This window comes from Penicillium macrosclerotiorum (assembly GCF_028827735.1).
Source record: "Penicillium macrosclerotiorum strain IBT 26536 chromosome Unknown utg000007l_segment0_segment0, whole genome shotgun sequence".
NCBI lineage: Eukaryota > Fungi > Ascomycota > Eurotiomycetes > Eurotiales > Aspergillaceae > Penicillium > Penicillium macrosclerotiorum.
This window is the reverse complement of record NW_026643086.1, coordinates 2,934,129-2,952,657: the sequence shown is the minus strand read 5'-3', so window position 1 is coordinate 2,952,657 and position 18,529 is coordinate 2,934,129. Positions and strand designations below refer to the sequence as shown.

The 18,529-nt window shown below is 54.2% G+C and overlaps 9 protein-coding genes across 9 annotated transcripts; 6 read left to right on the top strand and 3 right to left on the bottom strand.

Annotated features, from left to right (window-relative positions):
• Positions 1 to 845: 845 nt before the first annotated feature.
• On the top strand, positions 846 to 1,853 carry N7462_007905 (putative thiol methyltransferase; the record flags this gene model as incomplete). The annotated part of the gene is made up of 2 exons (XM_057079623.1): positions 846 to 1,331; positions 1,494 to 1,853. 2 exons carry the CDS (start codon positions 846 to 848, stop codon positions 1,851 to 1,853), a joined length of 846 nt encoding a protein of 281 aa, XP_056932293.1.
• A 214-nt stretch (positions 1,854 to 2,067) lies between these two features.
• N7462_007904 (deubiquitinase OTU2) lies at positions 2,068 to 3,051 on the bottom strand (the record flags this gene model as incomplete). The annotated part of the gene is made up of 1 exon (XM_057079622.1): positions 2,068 to 3,051. The coding sequence occupies one exon, from the start codon at positions 3,049 to 3,051 to the stop codon at positions 2,068 to 2,070; it is 984 nt and encodes a 327-aa protein (XP_056932292.1).
• A 352-nt stretch (positions 3,052 to 3,403) lies between these two features.
• On the top strand, positions 3,404 to 4,394 carry N7462_007903 (short chain dehydrogenase/reductase family; the record flags this gene model as incomplete). Its single annotated transcript, XM_057079621.1, has 4 exons — positions 3,404 to 3,433; positions 3,493 to 3,727; positions 3,808 to 4,111; positions 4,175 to 4,394. 4 exons carry the CDS (start codon positions 3,404 to 3,406, stop codon positions 4,392 to 4,394), a joined length of 789 nt encoding a protein of 262 aa, XP_056932291.1.
• An 821-nt stretch (positions 4,395 to 5,215) lies between these two features.
• N7462_007902 (alpha,alpha-trehalase) lies at positions 5,216 to 7,653 on the top strand (the record flags this gene model as incomplete). Its single annotated transcript, XM_057079620.1, has 4 exons — positions 5,216 to 5,408; positions 5,545 to 5,666; positions 5,718 to 7,459; positions 7,524 to 7,653. 4 exons carry the CDS (start codon positions 5,216 to 5,218, stop codon positions 7,651 to 7,653), a joined length of 2,187 nt encoding a protein of 728 aa, XP_056932290.1.
• A 33-nt stretch (positions 7,654 to 7,686) lies between these two features.
• Positions 7,687 to 7,899, top strand: N7462_007901 (uncharacterized protein; the record flags this gene model as incomplete). The annotated part of the gene is made up of 1 exon (XM_057079619.1): positions 7,687 to 7,899. The coding sequence occupies one exon, from the start codon at positions 7,687 to 7,689 to the stop codon at positions 7,897 to 7,899; it is 213 nt and encodes a 70-aa protein (XP_056932289.1).
• A 1,437-nt stretch (positions 7,900 to 9,336) lies between these two features.
• Positions 9,337 to 9,633, bottom strand: N7462_007900 (uncharacterized protein; the record flags this gene model as incomplete). Its single annotated transcript, XM_057079618.1, has 1 exon — positions 9,337 to 9,633. The coding sequence occupies one exon, from the start codon at positions 9,631 to 9,633 to the stop codon at positions 9,337 to 9,339; it is 297 nt and encodes a 98-aa protein (XP_056932288.1).
• Positions 9,634 to 10,029: 396 nt separating this feature from the next.
• On the top strand, positions 10,030 to 11,882 carry N7462_007899 (isocitrate lyase 1; the record flags this gene model as incomplete). The annotated part of the gene is made up of 4 exons (XM_057079617.1): positions 10,030 to 10,233; positions 10,319 to 10,474; positions 10,557 to 11,452; positions 11,525 to 11,882. 4 exons carry the CDS (start codon positions 10,030 to 10,032, stop codon positions 11,880 to 11,882), a joined length of 1,614 nt encoding a protein of 537 aa, XP_056932287.1.
• Positions 11,883 to 12,705: 823 nt separating this feature from the next.
• N7462_007898 (hexadecenal dehydrogenase) lies at positions 12,706 to 14,463 on the top strand (the record flags this gene model as incomplete). The annotated part of the gene is made up of 4 exons (XM_057079616.1): positions 12,706 to 12,848; positions 12,933 to 13,163; positions 13,229 to 14,028; positions 14,096 to 14,463. 4 exons carry the CDS (start codon positions 12,706 to 12,708, stop codon positions 14,461 to 14,463), a joined length of 1,542 nt encoding a protein of 513 aa, XP_056932286.1.
• Positions 14,464 to 15,605: 1,142 nt separating this feature from the next.
• On the bottom strand, positions 15,606 to 17,415 carry N7462_007897 (uncharacterized protein; the record flags this gene model as incomplete). Its single annotated transcript, XM_057079615.1, has 4 exons — positions 15,606 to 16,444; positions 16,541 to 16,783; positions 16,860 to 16,975; positions 17,057 to 17,415. Coding segments are annotated over 4 exons (1,557 nt in total), but the record flags the coding sequence as incomplete, so codon positions are not given.
• Between the last annotated feature and the right edge of the window lie 1,114 nt (positions 17,416 to 18,529).

The window sequence follows — 18,529 nt, the reverse complement described above, 5'->3', positions numbered from 1 at the left end:
AGCACCGACGGGCCCCGAATCCCCATATAATTTTCCTCCTCTTTTCTCCCAGGTGGATATTCTGACGAGCAAGAGGGGCCAAGTACGCGGGAAAAAATCCGTCGTTTGGGTCTGCTCCCCTCAACTCTCGAGGGCCGTCGTGGGTCTCATACTGTCGGAGAACCAGTTACGTTGCAGCATGAGCGTGCCGGTCTTCCGTCGGCAAAAGCCAAGGGCGGTTGATCCCGTCGAGGGGCGACCCCGGATCAAAACCAATATGACAGCCATAGAATAGAGAGGGATAAAGCGCAAGTCGATGGGGGAGGTGTTGGTCCACCTGGTAGACAGATCCATCGTTCTCTGTCTGGATGTCCTGACAGCCTGCGCGGCTCCGTGAAGCACCGAAAACGGCAAGCAACCCTAGGCAGAATGCCAAGCGGACACCCTTGGCCCTCGGCCTGATAACAAATAGAACTATCCAGAAAGAGTCAGCATAATCGAAGATATCCGGCATATTCAGCACGTATCTAGACATCATGACGCAGAGACAGATGCCTTGACCGATCGCCATTCCTGCTCAACGTCCAACAACCCACACCGCAAACTGTAGCCCAGCACCGGCCATAGCATCGGGAGCTGCAAGGAGGTGCTGAATAAGCTTACAATGAGATCAGAGATCAGGACGGAGGGAATAGAGTGAGCGCCCTCGTCCTCTCTATCTTTCGAGGTTCATCGCCGCGCATCTCGGATTCTCGATCTTTCTCGGTGAATCTTGAAGCGTCGAGCTCCCATCCGGTAGCCGACAATCTCTCCAATTCCCCGCATTCCCGCACTACAAACCATCCATCTTCTTTCCACCGCCAACCATGACCACTTCAGCCAACATCGAGGGCATGCAAGCTCACATGGCCCAGTACAAGGGCGACCGCTACGTCGATGGCTGGGCCTCGCTCTGGGACAAGGGTGATAACCTGCCCTGGGACCGCGGCTTCCCCAACCCGGCGTTGGAAGACGCCCTAGTCCAGCGCCGCGCCACCATCGGCGGGCCGATTGCCCAGGACGCACAGAACAAGTCCTACAGACGAAAGGCCCTGGTCCCAGGCTGCGGCCGAGGAGTGGATGTGCTCCTGCTCGCAAGCTTTGGGTATGATGCGTACGGTCTGGAATATAGCCCCGCCGCCGTGGAGGCCTGCAAGAAGGAGGAGTCGGAGAATCATAGCTGGTACCGAGTGCGTGATCAGACCATCGGCCAGGGAAAGGTCACTTTTGTGCAAGGTGACTTCTTTGATGATGCATGGCTAGAGAAAATCGGGGTGCCGTTGAACGGGTTTGATGTGATCTATGACTATACGGTAATATCCTCCAACCTGCCTCCAATAATCTACACGCCTCTTGACCATCTTTCCAAGTTGGCCCGTATCAATGGAATCAAGTGATTGGTCTATGGCCATTTTTGGCCAATTATTTCTCTTTGTTTTCCTCTGCAGCTATTCGAGTTGCTAACGACTGCTTAGTTCTTCTGTGCCCTGAATCCGGCTATGCGTCCCAAGTGGGCGCTTCGTCATACCCAACTCCTGGCCCCTTCTCCGGCCGGTAACCTGATCTGCCTGGAGTTTCCGCGCCACAAGGATCCTCTGGCTGCAGGACCGCCATATGCCTCTCCCTCGGAGGCTTATGTGGAGCATCTGAGCCACCCGGGAGAAGAGATTACTTACAATGATAAGGGCCTGGTCAAGCAAGACCCCCTGCGAGCACCCAGCAAAAATGGTCTGGAGCGGGTGGCATACTGGCAGCCTGAGCGAACGCATGAGGCGGGCCAGGGAAAGGATGGAGCGATCTTTGACAGAGTTTCTATTTGGCGTCGACGTAACTAGATCTGTGTCCAACACGTGCAGACGAGACGTGGCGGACAGGTATGAAAAACAAAATAAAGTGACACATTGAACAACGACCTTCCAGACCTGCGCGTGGTCGGATCTTGAGAATGTGTTTGTGGATACCGGCCCAAAGGGCCGAGTATGATGAGGCTCTAAGCAGAAGGCACAACAGCTGGAGAAAGTTCTTTTTTTCATAAATTGAGAGGCAACCTCACGGCTGCTTGAACAGAGCATTGTAATGCTCACCGAGCCCGTAAGAATGCCGGTAGTATGCGAGCCAGACGACACGCTTGCGCTGTTCCTCCTCCTCAAAGCTGTCCATGTCGCCACACTCAATTTTTTCCATGCGTCCATCACTTTGTACCACGTTGATGTCCACGCCGTAGGCCCGGGCAATCGCCTGGAGCTCCAGCTGGCCGCCCCATTCGGCCGTGAGCTTGATCTTCCGTGTATATACATCCAGCGGTTCCTCCATAAAGGCTTCAAAATCCTCCTTGTGCTCCACGATAAAGTCAGCTGTCACGGCACGGACAGCGCGGTATCCATCATGCTGTGGTGAGGCGACGGTGTCGATCCGTGATTGCGTGGTCGGCTGGAGCACGATTCGGCTTGGGTCCGGCCGCAAACCGACTCCGGAGTCGTCTAGTTGTTTGGCAATTGCAGAGTAGAGACAGTGACCATCCGGAGTCACTTCCACTTCTTTTAGCCCAAGTTTCTTGAAGACAGCGTTCATCACCTCCTGCTCATTCCCTCTGTAATTCGTTTGGTTGGCGGCCTCTTCGGCGGCGGCGGCGGAAGCGGCCTCTTGTTCAGCCGCACGACGGGCAAGGCGAGCCTTTTGGCGGTTCGGTTTCTTAGAACGGGGAGTTAATTCGCCTGAAACATTTGCTGGAGTCGATTCAGGGGCTTGCGGTATAGGTGTCGTGGCTGAATCGGTCTGGTCCTCATTCGATTCGCCATTAGCTGGCGTCTGATCCTCGAGGCTAAGATCTTCGAGAGCGGCAGCCGGGTCCGTAGACTCGCCGTTCAGCTCGGCAATCTCCAATTGCTGCTTTTCGGTGAGCTCACGCTGCATTCGTTCGCAATCATCGTTGACACCTTTGCGGGTCTTCTTTGTGGCGCCCTTTTTCTTCTGGGTGATGCGCCCTTGCAAGTCCTTTTGCTCCTTGCGATGCTTGGCCAGAAGCTCATCCATGGTGCGGAGGAAGACCCAAACCACGTTCTAAGGAAAACAAAAAACAATGACCCGAAGGAAATGCAAGTTTATGACGGAAAACAGACGGCCGGCCCGACAGTATCTATCCCGACCTCGAAATGTAGAGTCGCCCCGCGAAACCCTGATGGCGCTGCCCTAGTTACCGGCCCAATTAGGAATAGCTCCCTGCCCTCCGGATAAACCTGGGACCCGGCGAGCCTCGGCTCGCCCGCTCGGTCAGTTCGGGTATGTAGTAGTATTTGGGGTGTGCCGGGGAAGCTACGGGGTTAATAAGAGCAAGGGTCCACGCCTGCAATCTAGATCATCCTTCCAGAAGTCTATATTGGCAGCCATGGATTCCGAAAGTCTTTTCAATGTTAAGGTAGGAATCCACTTGGTCGCCCCAATTTGAAATTCCCAGTTAACTCATTCTTCCTACAGGGCAAGGTGGTGCTGGTCACCGGCGGAGCCAAAGGTATCGGTCGCATGATTTCGGAAGGCTATGTGACCAACGGTGCCACGGTTTATATCTCCTCTCGCGATGCAAAGGCGTGCGAGCAGGCTGTCAGCGAACTCAATGCGCTTGGCAAAGGCACGGCGCACGCGATCCCCGCCGACTTCTACAAGTACGACGACATCAAGAAACTGGCCGAGGAGCTTGGCAAGCGTGAAAGCAGTCAGTCATAACCAGTGCCAAGGGAGTGAAAAAAAAGCTTAGGGATGTGTTTAACTAACTCGATGGAAATCGCACTGCAGAGCTTCACGTCCTCGTCAACAACTCCGGTTCAAACTGGGGCGCTCCCTACGACGAGTATCCCACTCAGGCCTTCACCCGCGTCCTCACCTTGAATCTCCACCGTGTTTTTGATCTGACTCAGCTCGTCACTCCGCTCCTGGAAAAGGCGTCTGCTCCGAATGACCCGGCTCGCATCATCAACATTGGCAGCATTGACGGCCTCCGTGTTCCCTCGCTCGAGACCTTTGCCTACAGTTCCAGCAAGGCTGGCTTACACCACCTTAGCCGGGTGCTCGCCAACCACTTAGGCAGGCGCAATATCACGTAAGGCATCTATTGTGGTTGAGTTTAGGGGTTTGCAGCGACTAATCGATATGTATCTCACAGTTCGAACACCTTGGCCTGTGGTCCCTTCGAGAGCAAGATGATGGCGGCCACCCTGAAGTCTTTTGGCGAGGCTATCAAGGCTGGTGTTCCTCTGGGACGTATTGGCACTCCACAAGATGTCGCTGGCGCCTGTTTATTCCTCAGCAGTCGCGCGGGCGCTTTTATAAACGGCGCAACCATCACCGTGGATGGTGGCAGTGCGATTGCAGCTAAACTCTAAATGAAGGTGCGCTGGGTGTGCTGGCCTTCGATCAGGTAAACTGTGTGTCAATTATATTTTTGTAGAGATCTCTTTATCAAGCCAATCTGCTCCTTTTCTGCTCCTTTTCCCATCAAAAATAGCTGGTCAATTTCTGGATCTCGGCGCGGACATTGAACCTTCGACAGCGTGGAGAAAGCCCACCGCTCTTTCCCACTAAGGACTTTCGGATTCAAATTATCCCTGTGGTTTTTCATCGTAGATGCCATGCGAATATTCCGAGCTGTACGGGCCTGAGTTTCACAGTAGTTTCAGCCTCGCCAACAGAGTCGGGGGCGCCTGGCCCCATGAGAGTACTCGAGAGTAAACGCCCGCCGTTATCATTGTCTTATCGGAGGCAACCTGGAACGCAAGTGGAGCGGCGACATCATCGTTCGCATGCCGTCATTACCCAAAGATCATCCGGCCCTCGTCCACATCAGATTCAAACAGACTCTTTTCATACTTCATTAGACCCAAACACCTTGTTGAATACCCTGTTTCACTGCATTTAAGACTGTCTCGTTTCACGAGCCAGATCCCCCCCCCCTGTCCTTCCGCCGATCCTCAGATCCGATTCGATCAGATCAACCCATTTTGTACTCCATATCGGCTGTCCCCCTCGGAGCGTCGACTACTCGTCAGCTCGGATATCAGAGATTTGTGTCGTTGCACCATCTGGTGCTGTCACCCCCTATTAGACTCCAGGGAAGTCGGTGTGGACAGTCACACCGCCGCCTTACTTTTCGCACAGGTCAAAGTTTCGATTGCGCCTCCCTTTCCCCCCTCGCCTGCCACAGACCATGAGCTCGTCAAATGGAGAGCACCAGCGGGCTCCCTCCCTCGATCCCTTCTCTCACCCGGATATCTACTATGGTGAGGAAGACTCCCTGGCAAGAATCCGTGACCGCAGACGTGCCTTTTCAACGGTAAGCAGCCACACTGCTCGTGCGGGAACCCCGCGGATCGATCGACCACCCTACTCACTTTCTGCGGGTAAACAGAGCTTGAAAGAATATAGTCGCGAAAACATACACGAATTCCTGACCCTGCCATCAAGGCGAGGCAGTCACGGTACTATTCCCCCTGAACTTGGATTATCTATGTAAAGCTATCTAACAATGTGCGCCAGATGAGTCGACGGCACATCCCCGCAAGTTCCTTATTGAAGTGGACGACACTCTCGAGGCCCTGCTAAGACAGGAAGACACCGACAAGAACATGCAGATCACGATCGAGGATGTTGGACCCAAAGTAAGTTTGGTCACAAGCAAACCCGAAAGCACCAAACGCTAACGGCGATAGGTACTCTCGGTCGGAACGGCGGCATCGTCTGGATATAACCGAGTCGATGTGCGCGGTACCTATATGCTTTCAAATCTGCTGCAAGAACTTACGATTGCAAAAGATTATGGTCGTAAGCACGTCATTCTCGACGAAGCTCGTCTGAGCGAAAACCCTGTCGCCCGGCTCAACCGTCTCATTAAGAACTCGTTTTGGAAAGCACTCACAAGACGAATCGATGGCTCCAATATTGAAGTGGCCGGCCGGGATCCTAAGGATTGGACCGCGGATCCCCGACCTCGCATCTATATTCCACCCGGAGCTCCCGAGCAATTTGAATACTACACCAGGATCGCCAAGGAGCATCCGGAGCTTCGCCTGGATGTGCAACTGCTGGAAGCGAACATTACTCCCGACTATGTCATGTCGCTTGTTGACAAGCCTGGACTGCTGGCCTTGGCAATGGAGACAAAGCTTGATGAGGCCACCATGAAGGAAGAGTTCTACGGTGTGCCGTTTGTCGTGCCCGGAGGTCGGTTTAACGAGCTTTACGGTTGGGATAGCTATATGGAGTCGCTGGGTCTGCTTGTGAGTGACCGGGTTGACCTTGCCAAGGGCATGGTCGTCAACTTCTGCTTCTGCATCAAGCACTATGGGAAGATCCTCAACGCCAATCGCTCCTACTATCTCACTCGGTCTCAACCGCCATTCCTGACAGACATGGCTCTGCGCGTCTACGAGCGGATCAAGAACGAACCAGACTCCAAGGAGTTCCTGCGAAACGCTGTTCTCGCCGCGATCAAGGAGTATCATAGCGTCTGGGTTTCGGAGCCTCGCCTTGACCCCGTAACGGGCCTCTCGAGATATCGGCCCGAGGGCTGGGGCGTCCCTCCCGAGACGGAGCCGACTCACTTCACGCACATCCTCATGCCGTACGCCGAGAAGCACGGCATGACATTCGAGCAATTCGTGCGGGCCTACAACACCCGGACAGTCGTCGAGCCAGAGCTCGACGAGTACTTCTTGCATGACCGAGCCGTACGCGAGTCCGGCCACGACACCAGCTACCGACTTGAGCATGTCTGCGCGAACCTCGCCACAGTCGATCTCAACTCCCTCCTCTACAAGTACGAGGTGGACATCGCGCGCATCATCCGCATCCACTTCAACGACCGACTTGAGATCCCAGAGGAGTTCCGCACTCCTGCCACACAGAATATCGAGACCGAGTCTTCCTCCGTGTGGGACCGACGCGCGCGCAAGCGCAAGCAGCGCATGGACCAGTACCTCTGGGACGCGGAGAAGGGCATGTTCTTCGACTACGACACAGCCAAGCACGAGCGCACAGACTATGAGACCGCCACCACCTTCTGGGCGATGTGGGCTGGGCTCGCATCGCCCGCGCAGGCTGCCGAGATGGTGTCCAAGGCGCTGCCGCGGTTCGAAAACTTCGGCGGCCTGGTCTCGGGCACGGAGGAGTCGCGTGGTGCGGTGAGTTTGGAGCGCCCGAATCGGCAGTGGGATTACCCCTACGGCTGGGCGCCGCAGCAGATGCTCGCGTGGACAGCATTTCTGCGGTACGGTTACCAAGAGGAGGCGGAGCGGCTGGCATACAAGTGGCTGTACATGATCACGAAAGCCTTTGTTGATTTCAACGGTGTAGTGGTCGAGAAGTATGATGTCACGCGACCGATTGATCCGCACCGCGTCGATGCCGAGTACGGTAACCAGGGAACTGATTTCAAGGGCGCGCCGCGTGAAGGGTAAGTTTGCATGTTGTCATTGCTGTTGCAGAAGAATCGTGTGCTAATTTTGGACTTTCTGTAGATTTGGCTGGGTGAATGCCAGTTACGTCTACGGACTGGAGATCCTGAACGCGCATATGAGGCGTGCGTTGGGGGCTATCACGCCTTATGACACCTACCGAAAGGCTGTTGATGCCCAGAATGCGTATTAGTTGGATTTATGCAATGTACATCCTCGTTTCTGTATGTACTGGATAGAGATCGCCGACAAGAAGGAAGAGGAAGAAGACGAAGAAGAGAAAAAAGTAGAAACGGGCATTATGGGCTGGACCAGTTTTGAGTTCTTTTGGGAGGCTATTTGGCAAAGCACCTGTGGTGTACACTGTCGTAAAGAGGGTATCCGGTTGTTCTCGACTCCCCGGTTGGATGTCAAAGCACTGGTCCTGGTCTACAAGTAGGTCATGGGCCGTCCAATTATTATTTTGTTAGTCTAGCTTCGGGACGATTCAATTTGACTCCTTTCGATTTGGAAATGCACTCCGTTCCGAATCCAGATAGATCAGACCCGCATACTCCCCGCATCCAAGTTTTCTTGGGAGTCTGCCCAAAACCCCTCAGGAACGGCTGAGTCCCAGCGAAAATAACTCGGCACCGTTCGGCATGCTGACGCATATTCCGGCCAGCGTCCGAAAGGGGCCAGGGGATCCCGAATTATGTGCGACACCATCTTCGGACCTCCGCAATGTAGTCGGGGCCCCGAAGCTTCCAAGTCGACAATTACGCGGGTGCGGGAGCTGTTGGCACCCTGGATTACCCGAGGTTATTCTCGTGAGCGGCGATGCAAGCGCTGAAATACGTCAGGGGTACACAGTACAGCTTTTTCTTTTCAGGAATCTTGCAGTTGGTTGCGGGCGTTTTGGATCTTCGTTTTTTTTTTTTTTTTTTTTCATAGTGTGTAGGCAGTTTCAGATATAGATCTCAGGGTTGACGTTGACGTCTACATTTGTGGTTACTGCACAGATAACCTTAAGCACATCTCGGCGTCGGCATCCTATGGGAATCGCCGAGAGTGAAGCTCACAGCAGATGGGTGAGTAATCCTCTTCTGTCCAGAGCATACGGAGTCTTACTCGAACTAAGAGGGGGGTCACTTGGCAGGTTCTTGTCTGCCAGGGTTGTGTTACGGTGGGTTTGATACTGGACATTTTGAGCCGAGGTCCAACTAATATGGTTTAGTTTGAGTCATTTCAGTGCTCTTCGGGTCGATTGGCTAAACATCAACTACATGCGTGGGTAGGCTGCGCAAAGGCGTCAGTGCTTCCGATTTGACTTCGTGTGATTTCAAGAACCGTTTCAGGACATCCAGGATTGAAGTATTGTGCCGTTCAGGGGGGACCTGCAAAGAGAGGCTGGGGCATTGGTGGAGTGGAGATCAATGAGAGTTCTGATTCGAGTCCATCCAACGACGTGCAAAGTCAGACGGAGAAACGAAAGTCGCAGGGCCCGGGGCAAAACGTTCTCCCAATGTGATCGAACGCTAAATGTTGGACACACTCGGGTTCTTACGTTCAGACCAACCTTGAACGATGCGCGGTGGAGATGTGCTGAATACCGGGGCAGAACACGACTGTATGGATGACTCAGACTTGCCACTGCCGCCCCCCATCGCTTCCAGTGCTCTGTCTACCTCTACAGCGCAGCAAGGGAAAGGGGGAGAAAGAGAGAGAGACCGATAGCGGACATTAAATTGAATCGATCACACGACCTGAAGAACGACTATCGCGTCTTCTGGGGCACATTTGCTTATCCTGAAGGGCCGGGTTCAACCGCATGTGAAAGTAGCTTTTTGGGGTCTTGTCTGTATTGTCACGTAACCGATGCATGTGTCCCACGACGTCATCTTGCCGTCCCAATCCCGACTCTTTCGCATCCTTCAATACGCGCATTCTCGACGAAATAGAAGGTCAAATGAGCAGGAATAACGTCTTGAATATGCTCCGATGAGATGCCGATAGAAAACAACCCTATGTTCTGCAGTGGGAAGCGTGCGAGGGGGGGGACCGAAAGGGCGATGGGAAGTTCGACGAGCGCCGAGCCTAGTCGTCCATTAGACCGAGGATCTCCAGAGCCTGGATCCTCTCTTCCGAACCACCGCACCCGCCTTCCGCCTTTCGGAGCATCGTCCCTGAACATTGGTCGAGCTGATGCGTTTCTGTACGGGATTGCCTAGGCTTCCAGGGTTTGGGGCACTCAGCCTATGACCCGGTGAGCCGAGCGTTTACCGACCGCTGGATTGTGACGCATTCGCAAAAGGAATAAGTACCCCGGGTTTTCCTTCTGGCTTGTGATTGAAACTTTTGATTATTATTTCATATCCTGTGCTTGTGCTTTTTGGGCGACACTCTCCTCTCTCCTCTCTTTTCATACTCCCTGTTCGAGTACTCTTGTCTATTTGTCTCTCGTCAGGAAACGTGCAGTGAACTGCCTCGACGCTACGTGCCCTGTGCTCGTGTGAATATATATTACTTTTTTTTTGGTTCAACCATACTTACCTGTCCCTCTTGTATTCTATATACCCCCAATTGCATCATGGGCCTACACGAGGATGAAGACCGCCAGTATGCGGAGGAGGTTCAGGCCGTGAAGAACTGGTGGAAGGATTCACGGTGGCGCTTCACCAAGCGCCCGTTCACGGCTGAGCAGATCGTTGCGAAGCGTGGCAACCTCAAAATCGAGTACCCGTCGGCCGTCCAGGCCAAGAAGCTTTGGGGTACCCTAGAGAACAATTGGCAGGTATGTACAGACCGCGAGCGGGGATGTATACCCATGATGGTAAATACGATCTACGCATATCATATACTCACTCCAGATGGTATAGACCAAGCAGGCTAGCTACACCTACGGCTGTCTCGAGCCCACCATGATCACCCAGATGTGCAAGTTCCTGGACACCATCTATGTTTCGGGCTGGCAGAGTTCCTCTACTGCGTCGTCGACCGACGAGCCCTCTCCCGATCTTGCAGACTATCCGATGGTACGTTGAATCCACTTTGAAATACGGAGATACCGAATTGTCGCAACTGGAGGAGGTGGATGCTGACCACCAACCATTGCAGGACACGGTGCCTCGGAAGGTCAACCAGCTGTTCATGGCCCAGCTGTTCCACGACCGGAAACAACGTGAGGAGCGTCTCACCACCCCTAAGGACCAACGCTCCAAGGTTGCCAATGTCGACTACTTGCGGCCCATTATCGCGGATGCCGACACTGGCCATGGCGGCCTGACTGCCGTGATGAAGCTGACCAAGCTGTTTGTGGAGCGCGGTGCCGCGGGTATTCACATCGAAGACCAGGCTCCTGGGACCAAGAAGTGCGGCCACATGGCCGGCAAGGTGCTGGTTCCGATTAGCGAGCACATCAACCGCCTGGTGGCCATTCGTGCCCAGGCCGATATCATGGGCACGGATCTCTTGGCCATTGCCCGTACTGACTCCGAGGCTGCTACCCTCATCACGTCCACCATCGACCACCGCGACCATGCCTTCATTGTTGGCGCAACTAACCCCAACCTCCAGTCTTTGAACGATCTCATGGTCGCCGCCGAGCAGGCCGGTAAAAACGGTGCGGATCTCCAGGCCATTGAGGACCAGTGGACCGCTCAGGCTGGCCTGAAGCTATTCAACGATGCTGTGATCGACTCGATCAACTCGGGCGTCCACGCTGACAAGAAGGGCCTTGCGGAGCAGTACCTCAAGGCCGTCAAGGGCAAGAGCAATAGCGAGGCCCGCGCCATTGCCAAGGGCATTACCGGGGTTGACATCTACTGGAACTGGGATGCGCCCCGCACCCGCGAGGGCTACTACCGCTACCAGGGTGGCACCCAGTGCGCCGTCAACCGCGCTGTGGCTTATGCTCCCTTCGCCGACCTTATCTGGATGGAGAGCAAGCTGCCTGACTACAAGCAGGCCAAGGAGTTTGCCGACGGCGTGCACGCCGTGTGGCCCGAGCAGAAGTAAGCCATTGAATCCCCTGTCCTCTCCTTCTTCCTTATCCCACGGTCGCTAATCTATTTTTCTCTCTCCAGGCTCGCCTACAATCTGTCTCCCTCGTTCAACTGGAAGAAGGCCATGCCCCGTGATGAGCAGGAGACCTACATCAAGCGTCTGGGTCAGCTGGGTTACTGCTGGCAGTTCATCACGCTGGCCGGTCTGCACACGACCGCGCTCATCTCGCACCAATTTGCCAAGGCGTACTCGCAGAGCGGCATGCGCGCCTACGGCGAGCTGGTCCAGGAGCCTGAGATGGAGCAGGGTGTCGACGTTGTCACCCACCAGAAGTGGAGCGGTGCTAACTACGTTGACAACCTGCTGAAGATGGTGTCGGGCGGCGTGAGCAGCACGGCAGCCATGGGCAAGGGCGTCACGGAGGATCAGTTCAAATAGAGAGCGTTTTGAATGACACGCTGATGGGCCTATGGGCTGACGGATTTCCCGGAACGGGTTGTATATCTGTTGGGATCATGGCGGTGATTTTCTCATTTTCTTGGCATATTTCTCTCTTTCCTCTTTTTGACCTGATTCCCGTCGGTGGAGCCTCCTGATGTGGAGGTGCGCCGAGTGTTCTTTGCATTTGTTGGAAAAACTTGCGCATAATCGATTTTTTTCTTCTGGCTTGAACCATTGTCTCTGGTATAATTTCTCTGGTGCGCCCGCGGCAAGTCATCGACGCGCGGGGCTTCGCATAGACAGTAGACGGACTTTATGAGTAGCACGATCAGCATCCAGACGTTTTCCTGTTGCACAGCGTCCGGAGTCCAAAATAAGGAGCAACGGCGCCAATCAAGTGGGGCCGTGTGAAGCCGCGGCTGAAGAAGCTCGGGTGCAGATGCTAGCGTCGGTCGGACAGTCAAAACCTCATGCAAATAATGAACCCTGTCGTGACAAACATTCAAGGTTGAAGAGGACGAAGTCCAACATCCCATGCCAGGAGCGAGGACTGTTACAGATTGCCAATCTCCGCTCCAAAAAAACACTCTGTGGTGCCATTCTTGGTATTCGGAGGGGCAGTGGGAAAGGAGTAAATGTATTGCAGAAAGGAGGATCGACACTTCCATGTGGTTTTCGGGCTAATCCAAGGGGCCGAGCGGGGGAGACCCGGAGGTCGGAGCCCACCTCACTACTTTTAAGGGTGCTCCCCCCATCCTCTCTGCCTGACGTCAAGCTTAGTTCTATTATCCGAACTATTCAACTCCCATCTCTTTTCAACATGGGCGTTCAACTCCCCGACCTGCAGTTTACCTCGCTCGAGGACATTCCAGCCCGCGTGTCCACCTTGAAGAAGACGTTCCTGGAGCATAAGACCCGCGACGTCGAGTTCCGCCTCGTCCAGCTTCGTAAGCTCTACTGGGCGTGAGTTGAGCCCCGTGCTTCCCCTCCACTGAGACCCGATTATCGAAATACGACAAGAAATGAGGACTCTAACGTTCTATCTAGGATCAAAGACCATGAGGAGGAAATCGTGGAGGCCTGCGCCCAGGACCTGGGCAAGCCGCGATTCGAGACCGAGGTCGCGGAGAGCGGATGGATGCTGAACGATATTGTGTTCACGACCCGCAACTTGCACAAATGGGTCAAGGACGAGAAAGCCCCCGATATTGAACTCTCGTACAAGTTTATGAGTCCCAAGATCAGAAAGGACCCGCTCGGCTGTGTGCTAGTTATCGGGTACGGACTGCCCAATTCCAAGGAAGCAAGAACGCAGAAGCTAAACCCTCCCTCCTCTGATATAGTGCTTTTAACTTTCCTTTCCAGCTGACGATGGGCCCTGTCATCGGTGCCATCGCGGCGGGTAACACTGTTGTCATCAAGCCTAGCGAGAATGCGCCTCGTAGTGCTGCCGTGATGCAGAAGATCGTCGAGGCCTCCCTCGACCCCTCTTGCTACACCATGATCCAGGGTGGCGTGTCTGAGACACAAGCCTTGCTGGCCGAACGCTGGGACAAGATCTTCTTCACTGGTGGTGCCAATGTCGGCCGCATTATTGCTAAGGCTGCCGCGCCGCACCTGACCCCAGTCGTCCTCGAGCTGGGCGGTATTAACCCGGCCATTGTCACCAAGAACGCGGACCCGCGCTTGGTTGCACGCCGCATGCTCTGGGGCAAGACTTTGAATGCCGGCCAGGTCTGCACCTCTCAGAACTACCTGCTTGTCGACAAGTCGCTGGTGACCAAGGTCGTGGAGGAATTCAAGAAGGCCTACCAGGAATTTTTCCCCAAGGGCGCGAAGGCGTCGCCCGATTACTCACGTATCGTTAACGAGGGCCACTTCCAGCGCCTCAAGTCTATGCTAGACAACTCGAAGGGCAAGATTCTGCTTGGTGGCACCATGGATGAGAAGGAGCTCTTCATTGAGCCTACTGTTATTCAAGTGGACTCCGTGGAGGACTCGCTGTGTGTAGAAGAGAGCTTCGGCCCCTTCATCACTATCCTGCCGGTTGAGGATCTGGATGAGGCTATCAACCTGGCCAATGGTGTCCAGAGCACTCCATTGGGACTGTACCCCTTCGGCTCCAAGGCTGATATTAACAAAAGTAAGTTTCGATCTGCCTTTTCGCCGGACTCTACGCCCAACGCTCTATTCTAACGCTATTGAAACAGTTCTCTCCTCGACCCGTTCTGGTGGCGTCTCTTGCAACGACGCTGCCCTACACATCCCCACCTTGCCTTTCGGCGGTGTCGGCGAGTCCGGCAACGGCGCCTACCGGGGCCGTTCCAGCTTCGATGTCTGGGTGCACCGTCGCCCCATCACCAGCAGCCCCAGCTGGCTGGAGTCGATTCTCGCCATTCGCTACCCACCATACGCTGGAAAGCTGAGCAAGTTCAAGGCTGCCAGCGCGCTGATTCCAGACTTCGACCGCAGCGGCCGCAAGGTGACCTTTGGCTGGTTGCGTTACATCTTGACCCTCGGCGGAGGAAGCGCTAAGGCTGGCGCTGGCCGCGCCGCCATTGTTGCTGCCAGTAAGTGAAAAACAAGCTTTCTCTTCGCTTTCTATCTCTTTAACAATCTATATCCCCCCTATTGTATCCCCTTTCTATTTCAGTCTGCTTCTTTCTTTTCTTCTGTCATTTCCCCCCTTTTTCAATTTTTAATCCGTCGATCATCTCACCTATCGCCCTCTCCATCAGCCAAAGGAGACGATAAATAAACCCCCCCCAAGGCCAATTTTTGGCCAACATCCCCCTCTTCTCTTTTCGATGCGTCCGAAGGCCCTCGTCCGTTGATGCCTATTACCCATTCTATATACCCCCTTTGAAAACACTAGCTTGGTCTTGTGTGCTTTCCTTTTTCTTGCTCAGACAACAACGGCCTCCATAATTGGCCTTTGGACTGGACCACCGCATCTGTTCTTGTTACCCACTCCTTTTTATCTATTGATGATATACCATTCCCTTTTTCTTCTTCTGATGTCCATGTATCTTCGTTTTCGTCATCGTTCTTCCCCTTCTCCTTCCCCTCCACTTTTCCCATCGCCAAAGATTGCGTACAACTTCTTAAGTGGCTTAATTTCAATGAATTTACCTCTTGTCTGATCGCCGTGCGCCGGGTATCTACCCAGCATCACGCTACGCTGCTCGTCTCAGATTGCCCACATAATGAAGAGGAAGAAAAACAGAAGTTCTCTCTAACCTGGTTTGTAGTTGCCTACTTCGTGCTGCAAGTCCTCGAGCGGCGCACGTCTAAATTGTGAAAGCAAGGAACGGGAAAGGCACAGTGGCATGGAGTATGACAGAAAGGGTTCAAATAGGGGGCTTTTGTTTCCTTTTGAGGAAACAGAAAATATGGGGCGTTTTAGCCTTTTTTTTGTGTGTTTTGGATGTGTAACTACAATAGGATAGCTAGCTTGGAACATGTATTCTCTCCGTTTAGGCCCGTTGACGGAGCCTGTATTAGGATACGATCTTCCGGTTGCCCCATTTATGGGCTGTGCTTTTGCTTGTTTCTTTCACGTGGGGTGTCTTAAATGTCGGTCTACTCAACCGGGTCTAGCCAATCGAGGCAGAGATTACCCTTCCCTTCCAGGCCTCCCATCCAGGCCTCCCTTCCCATCAAGTATGCGCTTCTCTTGGCCGAGGCTTGAGGCCTGATCGTCGCCCCTCCCCCTGTCGATCAGATAGCCATGTTCGCGCAGGTGAACGCGGGTGTGGTGGGGCCCGAGTAGTCGGCAATGATCGCCTCAACGGCAGCGTACAGGCCTGGCCCGAGGATGAACAGGCCACACACCATGATGAATACATTGACGAGGGTCATGGTGGTGGCCTTGACGCCGGAGAACAGGCTGCCGCGATTGAGCTGCCAGTACGCGATGGCGAAGTAGATGAAGCCGAAGAAGGAATCGAAGGCAGCGCTGAGCAACGACAGGAAGTCGCCCATACTGGGCACGACCTCGGAGAAGACGAAGGCCAGCAGCCAGATGCCGGTCATGATGATGGCCCAGACGCCCCAGCCGATGACGGTGTTGCTGTGGGCGTGTCGCGAGCTGCCCATAGTGCGGCTATAGATGAACTTGGCGGTGACGTTGGCGTAGATCACGCCGATGATCAGCGTCGGCACGATCACGAAGCCGAAGGAAGCCTTTTTGTATGCGACGACGCCGAGACTACCGAAGGCCGGGGCTGTGGAGTACTGGCCCAGGTAGCGGAACCCGATGGCGGGTGGCACGATGAACAGAATTGCTGAGATTGCAGCAAGCACGGCCAGGGCCTTGGGGAAGTCCTGGGGCCGCTCCATCTCGGCGATGAAGGTGGGGAAGAGGATTTGCGGGACCCAGAGAAAGGTGATGTTGAGGACAGCATTCATGCATGCCACCCAGGTTGTGCCAGGCAGAGGGAATGCGTAGGTTTTCACAGGTCCGTCAGTTGGATAGTCGCCATTGTAGCCGTACAGCGGGGCCGTCTCGATACCGGCAAAGACGAGGAAGAGCAGAATGGCAATTCCCATACAAGCGGCTGGGCAAGAGTATATCTTGTCAGTATATACATGAAGGGGGAAAGAGAGAGAGGGAGATTTATTTGCTTTAGGGTTATCGGGACGTTGGCACTCACAGGAAAACATGGACATGAAGCTGACATGCCGTAGGGTTCGCGGCGCCGACATCACAATGCCCATAATGGTCGCGATAACCGAGAACACAGCCGTGCACAAAGTGTGACCGGACAGAGTATTGAGCACCTTGGCCCCCGTCAAGACGTGGAAGCCAATAAGCAGGATGTTGTTGGCAAGCAGCATGAACGCGGAGAAGACATAGGCGGCTCGACTTTGACCGAATACATAGTACCCAAAGTCACCTGCGCATGAATTCATATATTAGCGTCCCGAGGATTCCCATGTTGCTCGACATCGGCCTCCGATTGCTCCACTCACAAATATCCTTGATCTGCGGGTGCTTCATGATGAATTTGTGCATGGTGATGGAGGTAATCCAGAACAGCACGCCCGCGAGAACCATCGTGATGATACCGGGCACCCATCCCAAAACCCTGTCCCCATCGACGATTAGTTTTTGTTTTGGATTCTCGTCGGCGTAAGGCGGGTGCTCTTTCAGCGAGCTGGTCACTCACGAGAGCGACCACGACTGGGCCATGATGGCTAAGCAGACCTGGTCTCCGGCCAAGAGACAGGCAGTTTTTTGCCAGGACATCGTCCGAAGCTTGATTTCGTGCTCATGGTCTACCGGGCACATCCGAAAACACAAGAAAAACATCAGCAACATGCGACATGCCGGGATGGGAATTGCGATTTGTATACCTTCGGCCACCAAGGCGTTGATAGTGTCGAAAGAACTGGAAACGTCCACCTCTGTCCCGAGCACGTAGCCCGGTTGGTTCTTCTCATCAAAGTCTTTTACTTTTGACATGTTGAAGAAGTATGGAGGCGAGACGGGGACGGGGGTGTAAGAGAGAAGGTCGGGAAGGACAGCCTGCGGCGCGTCATTTTAAAGACCGGGGATTACAGAAGAATGACAGGCCGCGCCCTCAGATCGCGCTGAGGTCGATCTGGAGTGTATGCCAGTCGCATGGCGGTGCCGTATACTGTAAGGGTGTTGGGATGGCGTGATAATTAAGAGAATCGCGAATGTCGCGATTGGGCGCCGGTCCTGATCTCTTATCGGCCGCTCCGCTGGCCTGGCCGGCGTCACGGGCGCCTGGCGAATGAGGAGGGCGGGGCCGAGTGGGCCGCGGTCAAATCAATGAAGCTGGTGCGAATTTGTGCAATTACGGCCGAGGGATGCGCACAGCCTGACCAGTCGAAAGCTTAACCCCTTTGATGCCAGAGAAGCCGCTCGCTGTCACGATAGAGCCCCCTCTTCCGTGAGGTTCATGGCTATGAAGTTTGCGTGTATCGTGAGAGTGCTGACTACCTAGCACTATAACCCTAAGTGGGCACCCGGGTTGCTTCCTAGATTCCGCCTGGAGATCACACAGTATGTATACTAACAGGCAGCCAAGGAAGGATCCGAGCCATGTGGGCAATTGGGGCCTTGGCAGAGCGCGAATGACGAGTGAATGTGGCTCCCAGAGATGCTCGACCCTTTCTCAATCTCTAGGAACAGGACAGCCAAGACCAGGGAGTAGAGAGCCTGTCCATGGCTTTCCTAATGGGATGAAACGCTGATGCATAGATCCTTTTGTCACTGACCTGAGAGAACCTTCCAGCCACGAGACATTGACAGGAGGCCCATTGTCCTTGCTTCTTGACTGCATAGAGTAAGGTTCCCTAGGGTCCAAGTCCTTTCCTAGAACATTCGTGTCACTACTACCACAGCATGCTCTTCCCACACGTGATGGTTTCCATGCCAGATATGCAGCAAAACACACCTTGAGGATGGAGAAGAGGATTTTGTTGGTGGCGCTCCCAGTCCAGTCGCAAGGGTCCATGCACCGAAGTCCAAGTCCGCGATGCTGACGTGATGGGACCTCCCACGTGGGATAAGCTTAGAAGCCGCGCGCTGCACCGTGAGTCAACCTTGTACGATTACTTTGAATATGTACATGGATCCGTTGTGCAGAGCACTGGATGGAAGCATCCTTCCA